Below are 20,854 nucleotides of genomic sequence, written 5' to 3'. Positions count from 1 at the left end.
CTGTGAGTGAAGTCATAGGGCTCTCTCCCAGAACCGCTCTTGCTATCACACTGAACTTTCCCCTACATCATTAATACACAACTTCTGATCAACTTGGTACAGTACAAAAGACCAAGAAAAAATACAGTTGTCTGTAAATAAATCACATTGAGATGTTTTTGTTGCAGTGCATTTCAAGTATGTTTGGGTGAGTTACAGTGGATTTGCCTATGGTTGTGGTGAATAAATTTGCTATTTTGATTAACATATGTACATCCCATGCACTGTAAACACATACTGTATGTTGACTGCATGTGTCTAAGAGGTTGATATAGAGGTATTTGTGAAATAAACTGAGAAAAAAAACATGTGTGGTGTCAGCAGTGGTGTGCAGTGTTGTCATCATAGAGTCATTGAGTCAACGGTCATGTGTCTGGGAGCTCACTCTTCTCAGGTGGGTTGAAGCCGGGCTTCAGGCAGTTGAGGAACTCATCGAAGCTCAGCTTCCAGTCAGAGTTCTCATCGGACATCTCGATCAGGGCATCCACACACAGGCTCCTGGAAAGAGCAGAGAGAAACACACACACAGGTTCACATTCACTGCCTGTACTCATAGCTAAGTACAGTGCATTCGGAAAGTATTCAGACCCCAGACTTTTTCCACATTTTGTTACGTTACAGCCATATTCTAAAATTGATTAAATACATTTTTACTCATCAATCTACATACAATACCCCATAATATCAAAGGCAAAAACAGTTTAGATTTTCTTTGCAAATAAATAAATAGAAATACCTTATTTACATAAGTATTCAGACTCTTTGCTGTGAGATTCGAAATTGAGCTCAGGTGCATCCTGTTTCTATTGATCATGAGATCTTTCTACAACTTGATTGGAGTCCACCTGTGGTAAATTCAATTGATTGAACATGATTTGGAAAGGCACACACCTGTCTATATAAGGTCCCACAGTTTACAGTGCATTTCAGAGCAAAAACCAAGCCATCGGGTCATAGGAATTGTCCATAAAGCTCCGAGACAGGATTGTGTCGAGGCACAGATCTGGGGAATGGTATCAATCAAAAAAATTCTGCAGCATTGAAGATCCCCAAGAACACAGTGGCCTCCATCATTCTTAAATGGAAGAAGTTTAGAACTACTACTCTTCCTAGAGCTGGCCGCCCGGCCAAACTGAGAAATCAGGGGAGAAGGGCCTTGGTCAGGGAGGTGACCAAGAGCCCAAATGGTCACTCTGACAGAGCTCCAGAGTTCCTCTGTGGAGATGGGAGAACCTTCCAGAAGGACAACCATCTCTGCATTACTCCACCAATCAGGCATTTATGGTAGAGTGGCCAGACGGAAGCCCCTCCTCAGTAAAAGGCACATAACAGCCTGCTTGGAGTTTGCCAAAGGGCATCTAAAGGACTCTCAGACCATGAGAAAAAAGATTTTCTGTTGTGATGAAACTAAGATTGAACTCTTTGGCCTGAATGCCAGGCGTCACATCTGGAGGAAACCTGGCACCACCCCTACGGTGAAGCATGGTGGTGACAGTATCATGCTGTCCTTGATCCTTGATGAAAACCCACTCCAGAGTGCACATGACCTCAAACTGGGGCGAAGGTTCTGAATACTTATGTAAATGTGATATTTCAGTGTTTTTTATTATATAAATTAGCTAAAAAAAATTATATATATCTTTTTTTTCTTTGTCATTATGGGGCATTGTGTGTAGATTGATGAGGGGAAGAAATAATTTAATCAATTTTAGAATAAGGCTTTAACATGACAAAATGTGGAAAAATTCAAGGGGTCTGAATATGTTGCGAATGCTCTGTGTATGTCACGTCCTGACCAGTAATAGGGGTTATTTGTTATTGTAGTTTGGTCAGGACGTGGCAGAGGGTATTTGTTTTATGTGGTTCGGGCTGGTTGTGTTAGTTGTAGGGTGTTTGATTTAGTATTCCGGGTTTTGGGCACTGTTCTATGTTTATGTATTTCTGTGTTCAGTCTAGTTATTTGTATTTCTATGTTTAGTTAATTGGGGGTTGAACCCTCAATTGGAAGCAGGTGTTTTCTCATTGTCTCTGATTGAGGGTTCTATAAATAGGTATGTGTTTGTTTTAGTATTTGTGGGAGATTGGCCTGTGCCTTACTGGCCTGTGCCTTACTGGCCTGTGCCTTACTGGCCTGTGCCTTACTGGCCTGTGCCTTACTGGCCTGTGCCTTACTGGCCTGTGCCTTACTGGCCTGTGCCTAGTTGGTGTGTTTTTTTTTAAGAATTTTTTTTTATTTTTTTATTTTTTATTTTTTTATTATTATTATGAAATTTTTTGGGTGTACGTATTCATTTTGGTTTACCTTCTTTGTCTGTTTAAATAAAAAGAAGATGAGTGCACATTTCCCCGCTGCGTCTTGGTCCGCTTTACCCTACGACAACTGTGACAGTGTAGCTGTTGAGATGGTTATTGGGCATAGTGTCTGACTGTGCTGGGTGTCTGATAAAGTGAACTTAACGGAATGTTTTGCCCACAGAATATTATTTTCAATGCTTCATTTGTAGGATCAAGAGTTTTTCCCGGTCAAGTCACAAGGCCTGTAAAAACTCAGGGCCCTACTCATGTGTGGGCAATAGAAGTGGCTGATTACATCAGCTTGTTACATCAGCTTCTTATCTCCAAACCTGCAGAAGCATTGCAACACTTCTCAAGTGAGCAGCACAGTGGAAACCCAGGCTCTGATCATGTACAGAACATGTGTCTGTGAGGTTAAGATCACCCACAGGAGGCCTGGGTTACACAAGGTTCAAGGCAGAGAGAGGGACAGTAGGGCTTAATATAGCACCAGCTCCTCAGAAACCCTCTACTGTACAGCTGAGAATATGATATCGATACTGTATATGATATAGGTACTTTATAGGTATACACATATACATTTATGGTATGTTATGTACATGGATCAAATTTACACCACAGGTAGACAGGCTGCAAACATTATATGATGATCTATGAGAACGTGTGAATTACCTGTTTTGTAAAGTGTCATATTTTTCTGTCTATTGAGCTAAAAATATATATATATATAAAAACAATATATACAGTACCAGTCAAAAGTTTGGACACACCTACTCATTCAATGGTATTTCTTTATTTTTACTATTTTCTACATTGTAGAATAACAGTGAAGACATTCAAACTATGAAATAACACATATGGAATTATGTGGTAATCAAAAAAGTGTTCAACAAATCAAAATCTATTTTATATTTGAGATTCTTCAAAGTAGCCACCCTTTGTCTTGATGACAGCTTTGCACACTCTTGGCATTCTCTCAACCAGCTTCACCTGAAATGCTTTCCCAACAGTCTTGAAGGAGTTGCCACATATGCTGAGCACTTGTTGGCGACGTTTCCTTCACTCTGCGGTCCAACTCATCCCAAACCATCTCAACTGGGTTGAGGTCGGGTGATTATGGAGATGAGGTCATCTGATGCAGCACTCCATCACTCTCCTTCTTGGTCAAATAGCCTTTACACAGCCTGGAGGTGTGTTGGGTCATTGTCCTGTTGAAAAATAAATGATAGTCCCACTAAGCGTAAACCAGATGGGATGGCATATCGCTACAGAATACTGTGGTAGCCATGCTGGTTAAGTGTGCCTTGAATTCTAAATAAATCACTGACAGTGTCACCAGCAAAGCAACCCCACACCATCACACCTCCTTCTCCATGCTTCACGGTGGGAACCACACATGCGAAGATCATCCGTTCACCTACTCTGCATCTCACAAAGACACGGCGGTTGGAACCAAAAATCTCAAATTTGGACTCAGCAGACCAAAGGACAGATTTACACCGGTCTAATGTCCATTGCTCATGTTTCTTGGCCAAGCAAGTCTCTTCTTCTTATTGGTGTCCATTAGTACTGGTTTCTTTGCAGGTTTTCGACCATGAAGGCATGATTCACGCAGTCTCCTCTAAACAGTTGATGTTGAGATGTGTCTGTTACTTGAACTCTACGAAGCATTTATTTCGCTTGATGGTTTTTGCCACTGCACTTGAATGAAGGACTGTCATTTCACTTTGTTTATTTGAGCTGTTCTTGCCATAATATGGACTTGGTCTTCTGTATACCACCCCTACCTTGTCACAACACAACTGATTGGCTGAAACGCATTAAGAAGGAAATAAATTACACAAGGCACACCTGTTAATTGAAATGCATTCCAGGTGACTTCCTCATGAAGCTGGTTGAGAGAATGCCAAGTATGTGCAAAGCTATCATCAAGACAAAGGGTGGCTACTTTGAAGAATCTCAAATATAAGATACACTTTTTTGGTTGCTACATGATACCATATGTGTTATTTCATAGTTTTGATGACTTCACTATTATTCTACAATGTGGAAAATAGAAAAAATAAAGAAAAACCCGTGAATGAGTAGGTGTGTCCAAACTTTTGACTGATAATGTATCTATATACAAATAAAGGTGAAATAGCATGCACACAAGTACACACACACACTGACCTGAGCAGCTTGTTGCTCTCCTGGTCTGCGTATGACTGCATGTCCACGTTGGAGTCATTATGTTGGATGAACTTAAGGAGCTCTGAGGAGTCCAGCTGGGAGTCACCATTGTCGTAGCTCTGTACACACACGCACACGCACACACACAGAAACTAGCAGAGTTAGTAGGAGTAGAGAATAGAAGAGTGTCGTGGGCCTCTGTAGGCCAATATAATATCATAAAAGTGAATAATAACCAGAAAACCTAATAAACCTAATATGACCAGAAGAAAAGTGAGAGTGGTGGGGGGGATTGGGTATAATTATAAATATATTTTAGCCTTTAAGCATAACCCCCCCCCCCCCACACACACACACACACACTCTCACTTTTCTTCTGGTCATATCAGTTTCTCTCTCAATCATTTTCTAAATATCTCCCTCTACCTGATAAAAACTCTGCTTCCAAGACTGCTAATCCACAGTGAACTTTGCACTTTGAGACTGTCTGTTGCGGTCATCACCAGTGGTCATCGGTCGCCTGACAACCCTACACTGTAAAGGGGTTCAAGTGAATTTGACAGTAACTTACAGGCAGCTATCGGTAAGTAAGACACTGTATTTCATAGTGCAGTATACTTACTGTAATCTAAATACAATAGTAAAGCAATTACTGTGTAATGACATAGTTCAATACATAAAATTGACTGTATTGCACTGTAAAAAAGTAAATGCTACCGTAATCATAATGAATAAATTAATGAACTAATGAATGAAAGTCATTGTGGGGGAGATTTCACAGTATTTTACTGGAATTACATTGAATTGGTGAAAGGTTGGCTGCAAGGTAAATGTATTTACACAGTACAGCATATCAATTAATATTTGGTGTTTTATATCACTTCCACTTCAAGAGGCCTTAACAAAGGCTTCCAAACTGGCAGCAATTACTTGGCAAAACAGACCAAAGGTTTAAGACTTGCCACTGCACTCTATCCCTTCTACATTTTAAATTGATGGGGCACTATAAACACGAGTTAAATTGGTACAGCACTCACGGGTGCAACAAATATAGCATCTTGCAAAGGACACCTCAAAAAACAACAATACCATGCACCCATTAGTGATCCAAATGTTTTTGGCGCTCCAAAATTAAGGTACAGTACTGTTTTCTGTGGGGTGGAATTACAGTACCAATTGAAATACAGCAACTATTTCCCGCCCACAACATTTTCCCACAATGCATCATCATTTACAGTATGCTGCAGTATAATGCTTTCACAGTATTTTACAGTTGATAATACCCAGAATTACAGTATAAATTACAGTTTTCCATTACAGTGTAGAGCCGTCCTCGAATTAAAGGGATAAATCTTTAACAGTCATAGAGTTATATTCTATAGAGAGATTGACAGACATACTATATATATATACACAGAGAGAGAGAGAGAGAGAGAGAGAGAGAGAGAGAGAGAGACTACAGTGCCTTGGGAAAGTTTTCAGACCTCTTGACTTTTTACACATTTTGTTACATTACAGCCTTATTCTAAAATGTATAGTTTTTACCCCCCTAAACAATCTACACACAATGTTCAAGTCCGGGCTCTGGCTGGGCCAATCAAGGACATTCAGAGACTTTTCCCAAAGCCACTCCTGCGTTGTCTTGGCTGTGTGCTTAGGGTCGTTGTCCTGTTGGAAGGTGAAACTTCGCCCCTGTCAGAGGTCCTGAGCGCTCTGGGGCAGGTTTTCATCAAGGATCTCTCTGTACTTTGCTCTGTTCATTTTTGCCTCGATTTTTACTAATCTCCCAGTCCCTGCCGCTGAAAAACATCCCCACAGCATGATGCTGCCACCACCATGCTTCATCGTACGGTTGGTGCCAGGTCTCCTCCAGACGTGACGCTTGGCATTCAGGCCAAAGAGTTCAATCTTGGTTTCATCAGACCAGAGAATGTTGTTTATCATGGTCTAAGAGTCTTAAGGTGCCTTTTGGCAAACTCCAAGTGGGCTGTCATGTGCCTTTTACTGATGAGTGGCTTCCGTCCGGCCACTCTAACATAAATGCCTGATTGGTGGAGATCTGCAGAGCTGGTTGTCCTTCTGAAAGTTTCTCCCATCTCCACAGAGGAACTCTGGAGCTCTGTCAGATTGAACAATGGTCACATCGCTGACCAAGGCCCTTCTCCCCCGATTGCTCAGTTTGGCCGGGCGGCCAGCTCAAGGAAGAGTCTTGGTGGTTCCAAACTTCTTCCATTTAAGAATGATGGAGGCCACTGTGTTCTTGGGGACCTTCAATGCTGCAGAAATGTTTTGGTACCCTTCCCCATATCTGTGCCTCGACACAATCCATTCTCGGAGCTCTACGGACAATTCCTTCAACATCATGGCTTGGTTTTTTCTCTGACATGCACTGTCAACTGTGGGACCTTATATAGACAGGTTTTATTTACCACAAGTGGCCTCCAATCAAGTTGTTCAAACATCTCAAGGATGATCAAAGGAAACAGGATGCACCTGAGCTCAATTTCGAGTCTCATAGCAAAGGGTCTGAATACTTATGTAAATAAGGTATTTCTGATTATTTTTAATACATTTAAAAAAAGCTGTATTCACTTTGTTATTATGGGGTGTTGTGTGTAGATTGCTGAGGAATTTATTTTATTCAATCCATTTTAGAATAAGGCTGTAATGTAACAAAATGTGGAAAAAGTCAAGGGGTCTGAATACATTCCGAACGCACTGTATACTAAAGGCTCCATTATATCACTGTGCTCTGTCTCTGTGGAAAGTTAATGGAACTCTCAGACAAATGAGGCACATAGAGGAGACTGGAGGAGATCGGAGAACAATGGTGTTTTGATATCACATGAATCTTTCTCATGTTTCCATGTGTGTAGAAGAAACAGTAACCAGTGGAGATAAATTAAACTTTTCTGAACATTGACGGCAATTCCTCTTTAAGGCCCTCTCTGAGCCAATGGGAGAGTGGCAGGGCCAGGGGTCCTTCACCACAGGATGGGGACGGTCATTAAGGAGAGTTACGGCTGTCCACTGACATGACTGAGATGTCTGTCACATAAATTATCAGGCAGGGTCTGAGGTAGCTTTGATGATTTAGGGTAGAAAGGAAGAGAGGGTGGATGAAGGGATGGATGGAGGGATAGAGGTTACCCTCTGAGTGTTTAGATCAGCACACTGCCAGTCTGAGAGGGTAAGGGAATGAAGATGGGGGGTATGTGATTAGTGATATGGTGTGGTGGGTACAGGAGACCATAGGCTGGCCAGTGTGAGAGCGGGGCTGAAGGTTAAGGGGTGTCCCTCCTGTGAAGACCCAATAGTTTCCAGTCACCTCTCCTAGTTGTAACAGCTGATGACAAATGCTATGTGGAAGGTGAAGACAGCTTTTATCAGTGTGACTAATTAATTTTCCATATGGTCCAAAACATATAAAGCTGTGTCTACAAAACATGTCTCAAGTTCATAGTTTCGGACTTCATAGAACAGATATCACAACTGAAATGCCTGTTTGACACACACACACACACACACACACACACACACACACACACACACACACACACACACACACACACACACACACACACACACACACACACACACACACACACACACACACACACACACACACACACACACCTTGAAGTATTTCACCAGGATTTCAGTGAAGTTGGAGCCTTTGACAAACCAGCCGTCTGGGACCACCTCAGTCTGCAGCCACTGGATCACACGATGCCTCAACTCATTACGATCTGCTACATAACACACCACTGGAGAGACAGAGAGAGAGGAAAGAGGGGGGTGAGAGGGGGTGAGAGAGGGGGGGGTTGAGTGTGTGAGAGAGGGCGAGAGCGAGAGCGAGAGAGAAGGAAAGAGAGGGGGTGAGAGAGAGAGAGAGAGAGAGAGAGAGAGAGAGAGAGAGCGAGAGAGAGAGAGAAGGGGGTGTATGAGTGAGAGAGAGAGAGAGGGGGACAGAGCCATAGAGAGAGAGAGCGATATGTGACACAATCAAAATCCACAATCTAACAGGTACTCTAGCCATTTTGACACTCTCTAGTATGATACAGGGAATGCACACAATCCCTGTTCTGTCCAGAGCACACCAGTACCTCCCAGCTCATTATGTGCCCAAATGTACAGTCCTGAGGCCTAAACCTGCACACTCCCTATCAGTTAACTGAAGAGTGCAATAAGAGATCAGTAGAACACTGATATAGCTATGTCTGATAAAGCTCCATAAGGACTAGAGGAAATAAGAGCTGAGATACAGAGGTCTTATTGGCTCAGAGCACACAGATCTCAAGTCACACTCACTCACCCGGGCTGGCGGCTGCATGCTCTGCTTTCTTCTCTGCAGATGACAAAGACACAGAGAGAGAGAGAGCGAGAGCAAGAGAGAGAAAGAGAGAAACAGACAGACACAGAGAGAGAGAGAGAGAGAGAGAGAGAGAGAGAGAGAGAGAGAGAGATAAAAAGAGAGGAACACACAGAGAGAAAGAGAACAGCTTTAATTCATTGTTTTACAATATCTAGTGTTTGTTTCCCATCTAGTGTTTTTCACCATGTCATTGTCACACTGCCACAATAACCAATAATGCCCATGGACACCATGACATGATGGCCTCTGTGACACTAGGAGAGGGGAGTAACTGATTCATCATCAACCTGATCAATGTCCAGGCCAACAGACAGACAAGAAGAGGTCATTGGGCGTATAGGTTCAAAGTTCAACACTAGCTAAATCGAAGATGAGCCTGGGACCATATATGTCGCCTGTCTGTCGGATGATGATAGGATAGCCTTATATGGCCAACAGCTGACCTGACAGCTCACACGTATCACTGACTGTGTCATGACAACCAGAGATATGCCCCTGAGTATATAGGCATCAGATAGCAATATAGGTCAGTCATGTGCTATACACACACAAAGTTAACAAGAAAGTGTGTGTGTATGTACAGTGGGGGAAAAAAGTATTTGATCCCCCGCTGATTTTGTACGTTTGCCCACTGACAAAGAAATGATCAGTCGATAATTTTAATGGTAGGTTTATTTGAACAGTGAGAGACAGAATAACAACAAAAATATCCAGAAAAACACATGTCAAAAATGTTATAAAAGGATTTGCATTTTAATGAGGGAAATAAGTATTTGACCCCTCTGCAAAACATGACTTAGTACTTGGTGGCAAAACCCTTGTTGGCAATCACAGAGGTCAGACGTTTCTTGTAGTTGGCCACCAGGTTTGCACACATCTCAGGAGGGATTTTGTCCCACTCCTTTTGCAGATCTTCTCCAAGTCATTAAAGTTTCGAGGCTGACGTTTGGCAACTCGAACCTTCAGCTCCCTCCACAGATTTTCTATGGGATTAAGGTCTGGAGACTGGCTAGGCCACTCCAGGACCTTAATGTGCTTCTTCTTGAGCCACTCCTTTGTGGCCTTGGCCGTGTGTTTTGGGTCATTGTCATGCTGGAATACCCATCCACGACCCATTTTCAATGCCCTGCCTGAGGGAAGGAGGTTCTCACCCAAGATTTGACAGTACATGGCCCCGTCAAATGATGCGGTGAAGTTGTCCTGTCCCCTTAGCAGAAAAACACCCCCAAAGCAAAATGTTTCCACCTCCGTGTTTGACGGTGGAGATGGTGTTGTTGGGGTCATAGGCAGCATTCCTCCTCCTCCAAACACGGCGAGTTGAGTTGATGCCAAAGAGCTCCATTTTGGTCTCATCTGACCACAACACTTTCACCAGTTGTCCTCTGAATCATTCTGATGTTCATTGGCAAACTTCAGACGGGCATGTATATGTATTCTTGAGCAGGGGGAGCTTGCGGGCGCTGCAGGATTTAAGTCCTTCACGGCGTAGTGTGTTACCAATTGTTTCTTGGTGACTATGGTCCCAGCTGCCTTGAGATCATTGACAAGATCCTCCCGTGTAGTTCTGGGCTGATTCCTCACCGTTCTCATTATCATTGCAACTCCACGAGGTGAGATCTTGCATGGAGCCCCAGGCCGAGGGATATTGACAGTTCTTTTGTGTTTCTTCCATTTGCGAAAAATAGCACCAAATGTTGTCACCTTCTCACCAAGCTGCTTGGCGATGGTCTTGTAGCCCATTCCAGCCTTGTATAGGTCTACAATCTAGTCCCTGATATCCTTGGAGAGCTCTTTGGTCTTGGCCATGGTGGAGAGTTTGGAATCTGATTGATTAATTGCTTCTGTGGACAGGTGTCTTTTATACAGGTAACAAGCTGCGGTTAGGAGCACTCCCTTTAAGAGTGTGCTCCTAATCTCAGCTCGTTACCTGTATAAAAGACACCTGGGAGCCAGAAATCTTTCTGATTGAGAGGGGGTCAAATACTTATATCCCTCATTAAAATGCTAATCAATTTATAGCATTTTTTACATGGGTTTTTCTGGATATTTTTGTTGTTATTCTGTCTCCCACTGTTCAAATAAACCTACCATTAAAATGAAAGACTGATCCTTTCTTTATCAGTTGGCAAACGTACAAAATCAGCAGGGGATCAAATACTTTCCCCCCCCACTGTACATGTTTTTTCCCCACCCTGGCAGTGTCCGTCGTGGGCCACCTGGATCTTGAGGCCGGTGAGACATGCGTCTCGGTGGAGCTCACAGTGGTTGCGGTATGTCTTACCGTTACTGCCACACACTGAACGCTTGTGGGGCTTACAGCTCTAGAGAGAGAGAAGGGTAGAGAGAGAGAGAGAGAGAGAGAGAGACAGAGAGAGATTGAAAAGGCGGGTGGGAGGAGAGAGGGAGAGATAAAGAGAGAGCGGTAAAGGGAGAGGGTGGGAGAAGAGAGAAAGAGAGTCTTAATGACCCTGAATAAAAAGATCAGGCATCTTAATGACCTTGAATAAAAAGATCAGCCATTTCTTAATGACCCTGAATAAAAAGATCATGCCAAAAGTGGCATACCTGAACACACAACACCCTCACATGCTGATAAACTCACACGCAGGCACACACATGCATAGTCACACACACGCACGCACAAGCTCACTAACAAGTATATTCATAGTACAGGCAGTATGTTCTGTATTTCTCTTCAATATATCACGTTCTGTTGTTTTATACAATATTTTAGTGATATACACTACCGTTCAAAAGTTTGGGGTCACTTAGAAATGTCCACATTTTTTGTCCATTAAAATAACATCAAATTGATCAGAAATATAGTGTAGACATTGTTAATGTTGTCAATGACTATTGTAGCTAAAAGGCTAATTGATCAAGAGAAAGCCCTTTTGCAATTATGTTAGCACAGCTGAAAAATGTTGTTCTTATTAAAGAAGCTATAAAACTGGCCTTCTTTAAATTAGTTGAGTATCTAGAGCATCAGCATTTGTGGGTTTGATTACTGGCTCAAAATGGCCAGAAACAAAGAACTTTCTTCTGAAACTTGTCAGTCTACTCTTGTTCTGAGAAATGAAGGCTATTCCATGTGAGAAATTCCCAAGAAACTGAAGATCTTTTAAAACGCTGTGTTCTACTTCCTTCACAGAACAGCGCAAAGGGGCCCCGGTGCACAAGTGAGCAAGAGGACAAGTACATTAGAGTGCCTAGTTTGAGAAACAGACGCCTCACAAGTCCTCAACTGGCAGCTTCATTAAATAGTACCCGCAAAACACCAGTCTCAATGTCAACAGTGAAGAGGCGACTCCGGGATGCTGACCTTCTAGGCAGAGTTGCAAAGAAAAAGCCATATCTCAGACTGGCCCCCAAAAAAAAAAAAAAAGATTAAGATGGGAAAAAGAACACAGACACTCGACAGAGGAAGAAGCTGTAAGATGGCTCCGGAGAGGAAGGCAGACGTTTTCCAACCTATTGTGTTTTTTTTGTTAGTTTATTTGCGTTGTTTGTAACTTTTTTTTTAACTTATTTTGTACATAATGTTGCTACTACCGTCTCTTATGACCGAAAATAACTTCTAGACATCAGGACTGCGATTACTCACCACGGACTAGCAGAATCCTTTTTTTCCTTTCACGACTCTGACAAGCCTGATGCAAAGGATATACTGCTTTCTCGGGAACAGGCCCAGATCTCCGCGATTTGCGTGAAGAGGAGGCGGTGAAAAAGGGGCCAAAGTGCGGGCTGCCTTCTGAGAATTTGTAGGCGATCGAATTTAACCCCCACTTCCTTCCATTCTGCTAGCAAACGTGCAATCTTTGGAGAATAAAATCGACGAGCTACACGAAAGATTAAACAACCAACGGAACATTAAAAACTGTATCATCCAATGCTTCACGGAGTCATGGTTGAACGACAACACTATCAATATACAGCTGGCTGGTTACACACTATACCTGCAGGATAGAACAGCGGCGTCTGGTAAGAGAAGGGGCGGAGGACGATGTATTTTTTGTAAATAACTGCTGGTGCACGATATCTAAGAAAGTCTCGAGCTATTGCTCACCTGAGGTAGTGTATCTCATGATAATCTGTAGACCACACTATCTACCTAGAGAGATTTCATCTGTATTTTTCGTAGCTGTTTATATACCACCACAGTCAGAGGCTGGCACTAAGACAGCATTGAATGAGCTGTATTCCACCATAAGCAAACAAGAAAACGCTCACGCAGAGGCAGTGCTCCTAGTAGCCGGGGACTTTAATGCAGGGAAACTTAAATCCGTGCAAACAGAGGAAAAACCTATACTCCACACACAGAGACGCATACAAAGCTCTCCCTTGCCCTCCATTTGGCAAATCTGACCATAAGTCTATCCTCCTGATTCCTGCTTACAAGCAAAAATGAAAGCAGGAAGCACCAGTGACCAAATAAATAAAAAAGTGGTCAGATGAAGCAAATGCTAAGCTACAGGACTGTTTTGCTAGCACAGACAATAATATGTTCTGGGATTCCTCAAAATGGCATTGAGGAATACACCAATACATCAGTCATTGGCTTCATCAATAACTGCATCGATGACGTCATCCCCACAGTGACCGTACGTACATACCCCAACCAGAAGCCATGGATTACAGGCAGCATCCACACTGAGCTAAAGGCTAGAGCTGCCGCTTTCAAGGAGTGGGACTCTAACCCGGAAACTTATAAGAAATCCCATTTTGAATCGCACTACACCACCTCTGATGCTTGTCGGATGTGGCAGGGCTTGCAAACCATTGCAGACTACAAAGGGAAGCACAGACGAGAGCTGCCCAGTGACACTAGCCTACCAGATGAGATAAACTACTTCTATGCTTGCTTCGAGGCAAATAACACTGAAACATGCATGAGAGCACCAGCTGTTCCGGAAGACTGTGTGATCACACTCTCCGCAGCCGATGTGAGAAAGACCTTTAAACAGGTCAACATTCACAAGGCCGCAGGGCCAGACGGATTATCAGGACGTGTACTGCGAGCATGCGCTGTCCAACTGGCAAGAATCTTCAAACATTTTCAACCTCTCCATTTCCGAGTCTGTAATACCAACATGTTTTAAGCAGATCACCATAGTGCCTGTGCCCAAGAACACTAAGGTAACCTGCCTAAAGGACTATCGACCCGTAGCACTCAAGTCTGTAGCCATGAAGTGCTTTGAAAGGCTGGTCATAGCTCACATCAACACCATTATCCCAGAAACCCTAGACACACTCCAATTTGCATACTGACCCAACAGAACTACAGATGATGCAATCTTTATTGCACTCCACACTGCCCTTTCCCACCTGGACAAAAGGAACATCTATGTGAGAATGCTATTCATTGACAACAGCTCAGCGTTCAACACCATAGTGCCCTCAAAGCTCATCAATAAGCTAAGGACCCTGGGACTAAACACCTACCTCTGCAACTGGATCCTGGACTTCCTGACGGGCCGCCCCCAGGTGGTAAGGGTAGGTAACAAGAAATCCGCCACGTTGATCCTCAACCCAGGGGCCCCTCAGCGATGCGTGCTCAGCCCCCTCCTGTACTTCCTGTTCACTCATGACTGCACGGCCAGGCACGACTCCAACACCATCATTACATTTGCAAATGACACAACAGTGGTAGGCCTGATCACCGACAACAACGAGACAGCCTATAGGGAGGAGGTCAAAGAGCTGGCCGTGTGGTGCCAGGACAACAACCTCTCCCTCAACGTGATCAAGACAAAGCCCCGTCTCATCGAAGGGGCTGCAGTGGAGCAGGTTGAGAGCTCCTTGGTGTCCACATCACCAACAAACTAACATGGTCCAAGCACATCAAGACAGTCGTGAAGAGGGCACGACAAAGCCTATTCCCCCTCAGGAGACTGAAAAGATTCGGCATGGGTCCTCAGATCCTCAAAAGGTTCTTCAGCTGCACCATCGACAACATCCCGACTGGTTGCATCACTGCCTGGTATGGCAACTGCTCAGCCTCCAACCGCAAGGCACTACAGAGGGTACTGCGAATAGCCCAGTACAACACTGGGGCCAAGCTTCCTGCAATGAAGGACCTCCATACCAGGCGGTGTCAGAGGAGAGCCCTAAAAACTGTCCAGCCACCTAGTCATAGACTGTTCTCTCTGCTACCGCACGGCAAGCGGTACCGTAGCGCCAAGTCTTGATCCAAGAAGCTTCTAAACAGCTTCTACCCCCGTCTTGAATATATTTCCTATTCATTTTGCAACTCATTTCATGTATGTTTTCATGGAAAACAAGGAAATGTCTAACTGACCCCAAACTTTTGAACAGTAGTGCAGTATTTGTGTTGACTATTTACGTACTATTGCTCTAGTCTTGTACTTATTGTTAACATTGCATGGTGAGGAAGTTTTCTAGTAAGCATTTCACAGCACCGGTTATCCTGTGCATATGACCATGATTTGACTCACCTCAATACACAAGCAGCTGGGTTCTCCCTTCTCAGTGACTGCACACTCTCTTCCTGCGCCACAGAACACATTGGCACAAACCTTACTCTTAGTCTGCACGTCCTGACGAAAAAGAAAACACACACTGTTAGTATTGAAAACACACACAGCTTTGGTATTTAAAACTCACATGTAAGCACACTGTCAGCACTAAGGACACACGCCCTGGATAAAATACTGTTATAACATATATCAGACACAAGGTGGAACTGTTACACTATTCTCAGAGCGGCCAGTGTTTGAAATAGAATCAGAGGTTTCAAACAGAAGGGGTGAGGTTCAGTGTGCTACTAAAATACTCTAAATTACGATACTGTCAGTTTCACTACAAAACCACATGAAAATGACACCATCACTCTCAATCCCTCAGAAACCACAATGATACAACCAGCAAACGCACACACTTACATAGTCGCACGCATGCAAATACAAGCTCAAATCAAATCAAATGTTGATTCAAATCAAAATGTTATTTGTCACATGCACCGAATACAACAGGTGTAGACCTTACAGTGAAATGCTTACTTACCAGCCCTTAACCAACAATGCAGTTTCAAGAAAAATACCAAAAAAAAGAAGAAATAAAAGTAACAAATAATTAAAGAGCTATTTCTCTTGAAACTGCATTGTTGGTCATATTCCCATTGTGGCGGCAGGTAGCCTTGCAGTTAACAGCATTGACCCAGTAACTGTAAGGTCACTGGTTCGAATCCCTGAGCTGACGAGGTAAAAATCTGCTCCTGAACAAGGCAGTTAACCCACTGTTCCTAAGCTATCATTGTAAATAAGAATTTGTTCTTAACTGACTTGCCTACAGGGGGTACTGGTACAGAATCAATGTGCAGGGGCACTGGTTAATTGAGGTAATATATTCATGTAGGCAGAGTTATTAAAGTGACTATGCATAGATAATAACTTAGAGTAGCAGCAGTGTAAAATGGGGGGGGGTCAATGCAAATAGTCTGGGTGGCCATTTGATTAGATGTTCAGGAGTCTTATGGCTTGGGGGTAGAAGCTGTTTAGAAGCCTCTTGGACCTAGACTTGGCACTCTGGTATCGCTTGTTGTGTGGTAGCACAGAGAACAGTCTGTGGCTGGTGTCTTTGACAATTTTAGGGTCTTTCTCTGACAACCCCTGGTATAGAGGTCCTGGATGGCAGGAAGCTGGGCCGTATGCGCTACCATCTGTAGCTGCGTTGCAGTCGAAGGCCAAGCAGTTGCCATACCAGGCAGTGATGCAACCAGTCAGGATGCTCTCGATGGTGCAGCTGTAGAACCTTTTGAGGTTCTGAGGACCCATGCCAAGTCTTTTCAGTCTCCTGAGGGGGGAATAGGTTTTGTCGTGCCCGCTTCACGACTGTCATGGTATGCTTGGACCATGTTAGTTTGTTGGTGATGTGGACAGCAAAGAACTTAAGCTCTCAACCTGCTCCACTGCAGCCCCGTCGATGAGAATGGGGGCGTGCTCGGTCCTCTTTTTCCTGTAGTCCACAATCATCTCCTTTGTCTTGATCACGTTGAGGGAGATGTTGTTGTCCTGGCACCACACTGCTAGGTCTCTGACCTCCACCCTATAGGCTGTCTCGTTGTTGTCGGTGATCAGGCCTACCACTGTTGTGTCATTGGCAAATTTAATGATGGTGTTGTGGTCGTGCCAGGCCGTGCAGTCATGAGTGAACAGGGAGTACAGGAGGGGGCTGAGCACGCACCCATCAGGGGTCCCTGTGTTGATGGTCAGCGTGGCGGATGTTTTGTTACCTACCCTTACCACCTGGGGGCGGCCCGTCAGGAAGTCCAGGATCCAGTTGCAGAGGGAGGTGTTTAGTCCCAGGGTCCTTGATGAGCTTTGAGGGCACTATGGTGTTGAACACTGAGCTGTTGTCAATGAATAGCATTCTCACATAGGTGTTCCTTTTGTCCAGGTGGGAAAGGGCAGGGTGGAGTGCAATAGAGACTGCATCATCTGTGGATCTTTTGGGTCAGTATGCAAATTGGAGTGGGTCTAGGGTTTCTAGGATAATGGTGTTGATGTGAGCCATGACCAGCCTTTCAAAGCACTTCATGGCTACAGACATGAGTGCTATGGGTCGGTAGTCATTTAGGCGGGTTACCTTAGTGTTCTTGGGCACAGACACTATGGTGGTTTGCTTAAAACATGTTGGTATTACAGACTCGGACAGGGAGAGGTTGAAAATGTCAGTGAAGACACTTGCTAGTTGGTCAGCGCATGCTCGCAGTACACGTCTTGGTAATCCGTCTGGCCCTGCGGCCTTGTGAATGTTGACCTGTCTTACTCACATCAGCTGCGGAGAGTGTGATCAAACAGTCTTCCGGTACAGCTGGTGCTGTCATGTATGTTTCAATGTTATTTGCCTCAAAGCGAGCATAGAAGTAGTTTAGCTAGTCCGGTAGTCTTGTGTCACTGGGCAGCTCTCGGTTGTGCTTCCCTTTGTAGTCTGTAATGTTTTGCAAGGCCTGCCACATACGACGAGCGTCAGAGCCGGTTTAGTACAACTCGATCTTAGTCCTGTATTGACACTTTGCCTGTTTGATGGTTCGTCAGAGGGCATAGCAGGATTTCTTTTAAGCTTCCGGGTTAGAGTCCCGCTCCTTGAAAGCGGCAGCTCTATCCTTTAGCTCAGTGCGGATGCTGCCTGTAATCCATGGCTTCTGGTTGGGGTATGTACGTACGGTCACTGTGGGGACGACGTCATCGATTCACATATTGATGAAGCCAATGGCAGATGTGGTGTACTTCTCAATGCCATTTGAGGAATCCCAGAACATATTCCAGTCTATGCTAGCAAAACAGTCCTGTAGCTTAGCATCTGCTTCATCTGAGCATTTTTTTATTGATCTAGACACTGGTGCTTCCTGCTTTAATTTTTGCTTGTAATCAGGAGGATGGAATTTTGGTCAGATTTGCCAAATGGAGGGCGAGGGATATCTTTGTATGCATGTCTGTGTGTGGAGTATTGGTGGACCAGAGTTCTTTTCCCTCTGGTTGCACATTTAACATGCTGATAGTAATTTGGTAAAACGGATTTAAGTTTCCCTGCATTAAAGCATTTTCTTGTTTGCTTTTGGCGGGATACAGCTCATTCAATGCTATCTTAGTGCCAGCCTCTGACTGTGGTGGTATGTAAACAGCTACAAAGAATATTTTACATTTTTTACATTTTAGTCATTTAGCAGACGCTCTTATCCAGAGCGACTTACAGTAGTGAATGCATACATTTCATACATTTTATTTTCTGTGCTGGCCCCCCGTGGGAAACGAACCCACAACCCTGGTGTTGCAAACACCATGCTCTACCAACTGAGCTACAGGGAAGGCATATATAGATGAAAACTCTCTCTGTAGGTAACGTGGTCTGCATCTTATTATGAGAAACTCTACCTCAGGTGAGCAATAGCTTGAGACTTCCTTAGATATCGTGCACCAGCTGTTGTTTACAAAAATACATCATCCTCCGCCCCTTGTCTTACCAGACGCCGCTGTTCTATCCTGCCGTATTACCAGCCAGCTGTATGTTGATATTGTCGTCGTTCAGCCATGACTCCATGAAGCATAAGATGTTCCAGTTTTGAATGTCCCGTTGGTAATTTAATCTTCACAATAACTCTGCCATTTTATTGTCCAAAGATTGCATGTTTGCTAGCAGAATTGAGGGTAGTGGGGGTTTATTCGATTGCCTCCGACTCCTCAGAAGGCAGCCCGTCCTCCGGCCTCTCTTTCTCCACCACCTCTTCACGCAGATCACTGGGGTCGGGGCTTGTTCCCGAGTGAGCCGTATATCCTCCGCCTCGGGCTCGTCAGAGTTGTGAAAGGAGAAAAAGGATTCTGCTTGTCCGTGGTGAGTAATCGCAGTCCTGATGTCTAGAAGTTATTTTCGGTCATAAGAGAGGGTGTCAAGCCCTGACCATAGAGAATAAAAGGCTCTCTATGTTGGTTGGGTCGGGTGTGACTAGGGTGGGTAATCTAGGTTGTTCTATTTCTATGTTGGCCTGGTATGGTTCCCAATCAGAGGCAGCTGTTTATCATTGTCTCTGATTGGGGATCATATTTAGGCAGTCATTTCCCCACTGTGTTTTGTGGGATCTTGTTTTGTTTATGTGTAGTTGCCTGTGAGCACTTCACTTGCTTCACGTTTTGTTTGTTCGTTTATTGTTTTGTATTTGCTGAAGTTTCACTTTATAATAAAGATGTGGAACCCAGATCATGCTGCGCTTTGGTCCCAGTATGCTTCCACCGACGTTCGTGTCAGACGGTAGCGGCAACATTATGCACAAAACATCGACTCGCTACTTGTACCCCGTGTATATAGCCAAGTTGTCATTACGTATTGTGTATTTATTCCTTGTGTTATTACCTTTCTATTATTTGAAAATGTTTCTCTCTGCGTTGTTGGAAAGGGCCCATAAGTAAGCATTCCACTGTTAGTCTACATCTGTTGTTTACGAAGCATGTGACAAATACAATTTGATTTGATAAAAATGACACTATGATAACGCTACTGTACTTTTATATTTATATGGGAGGAGTAAACATTCATTATTGATATGCTAACATTACTTGATCATGAAGCATATTGTTGGTTAGCTAGCTTGCAAGAAAATAAACCCTTTAATTGTCTGCACATGCTTGTGGATTGTTTGTATTATTCAAGAGTGTAATATAGTTTGGTTGCTTTATTCAATATTGTAATACGTTTTAGAAGAAAAGTTGCTTGGATTGTTAAATAGTTTGTGCTTACTAGCTAGTGGCTACTGTGATATTTACGATCAATTTGAGCTGCCAAGAACATCGCGTTTCCAGCCACAACGAAAGGGAAGGATGTAATGTGAATTGAAAAGAAGAAATCTCTTTCACCACTCTGCTCCTCATACTCCCCTTCATGTCTCATAGTGGGAATAGGGTCTAAGCTGATTGATACCCATTGATAAGCCAATCATTAATCACACCCAGACAATTCTTAATTGCTATTGGCTCAGATGGGACAGAATGTGTTTTACCTTATTGATTCAAATAAACAAAGTCCATTACTTTACCCAAGACTTTAAGAGCCTCAATGTGTGTGTGTGTGTGTGTGTGTGTGCAGCGGCATTCTGCCAATTAGCCAGGACCCTTGCTAGGTCTGAGCAATCCCCCCCACGTGTCTCTCTCTCTGAGCCTTGCATCTCCTGTCACCATAGCAACTCCCCATTTGGAGCAGGTGGAACAAAAACTGCTCTCTCACTCCGAGCACTCATTAGCTAAATGTCGGGGTGGTTCTGCAGGCTTTATTTCTAGAGATTGTGCAGTGGAGCTGGAGCTAAACTAAGCTAAGCTAAGCTAAACTAAACTAAGCTTAGCTGCAGCAACCCATCTATCTCTGCTGGGGTAATCAGAAAGGAACTGTAGGTTTAAACATGATCCTCTCTCTGGCCATCTGTAGCTAACTGTCTGAAATGACCATACCACTCTACTGACCCTCAGG

The 20,854-nt window shown here is 43.8% G+C and overlaps 1 protein-coding gene across 1 annotated transcript in view; it reads right to left on the bottom strand.

The window, feature by feature from the left end:
- LOC100136473 (follistatin-related protein 1) overlaps positions 1-20,854 on the bottom strand; it is a 42,089-nt gene that overhangs the window by 2,669 nt on the left and 18,566 nt on the right. The window contains exons 3-8 of the mRNA XM_014174156.2: positions 15,337-15,438; positions 11,073-11,202; positions 8,822-8,854; positions 8,143-8,273; positions 4,507-4,625; positions 425-537 (exon numbers count right to left, since the gene is read on the bottom strand). Coding sequence (XP_014029631.2) covers positions 425-537; positions 4,507-4,625; positions 8,143-8,273; positions 8,822-8,854; positions 11,073-11,202; positions 15,337-15,438 — 628 coding nt within the window. The remainder of the gene's footprint in view (positions 1-424; positions 538-4,506; positions 4,626-8,142; positions 8,274-8,821; positions 8,855-11,072; positions 11,203-15,336; positions 15,439-20,854) is intronic.

Source organism: Salmo salar, chromosome ssa25, assembly GCF_905237065.1.
Source record: "Salmo salar chromosome ssa25, Ssal_v3.1, whole genome shotgun sequence".
Classification (NCBI taxonomy): Eukaryota; Metazoa; Chordata; class Actinopteri; order Salmoniformes; family Salmonidae; genus Salmo; species Salmo salar.
This window is presented reverse-complemented; position numbering and strand designations above follow the sequence as displayed.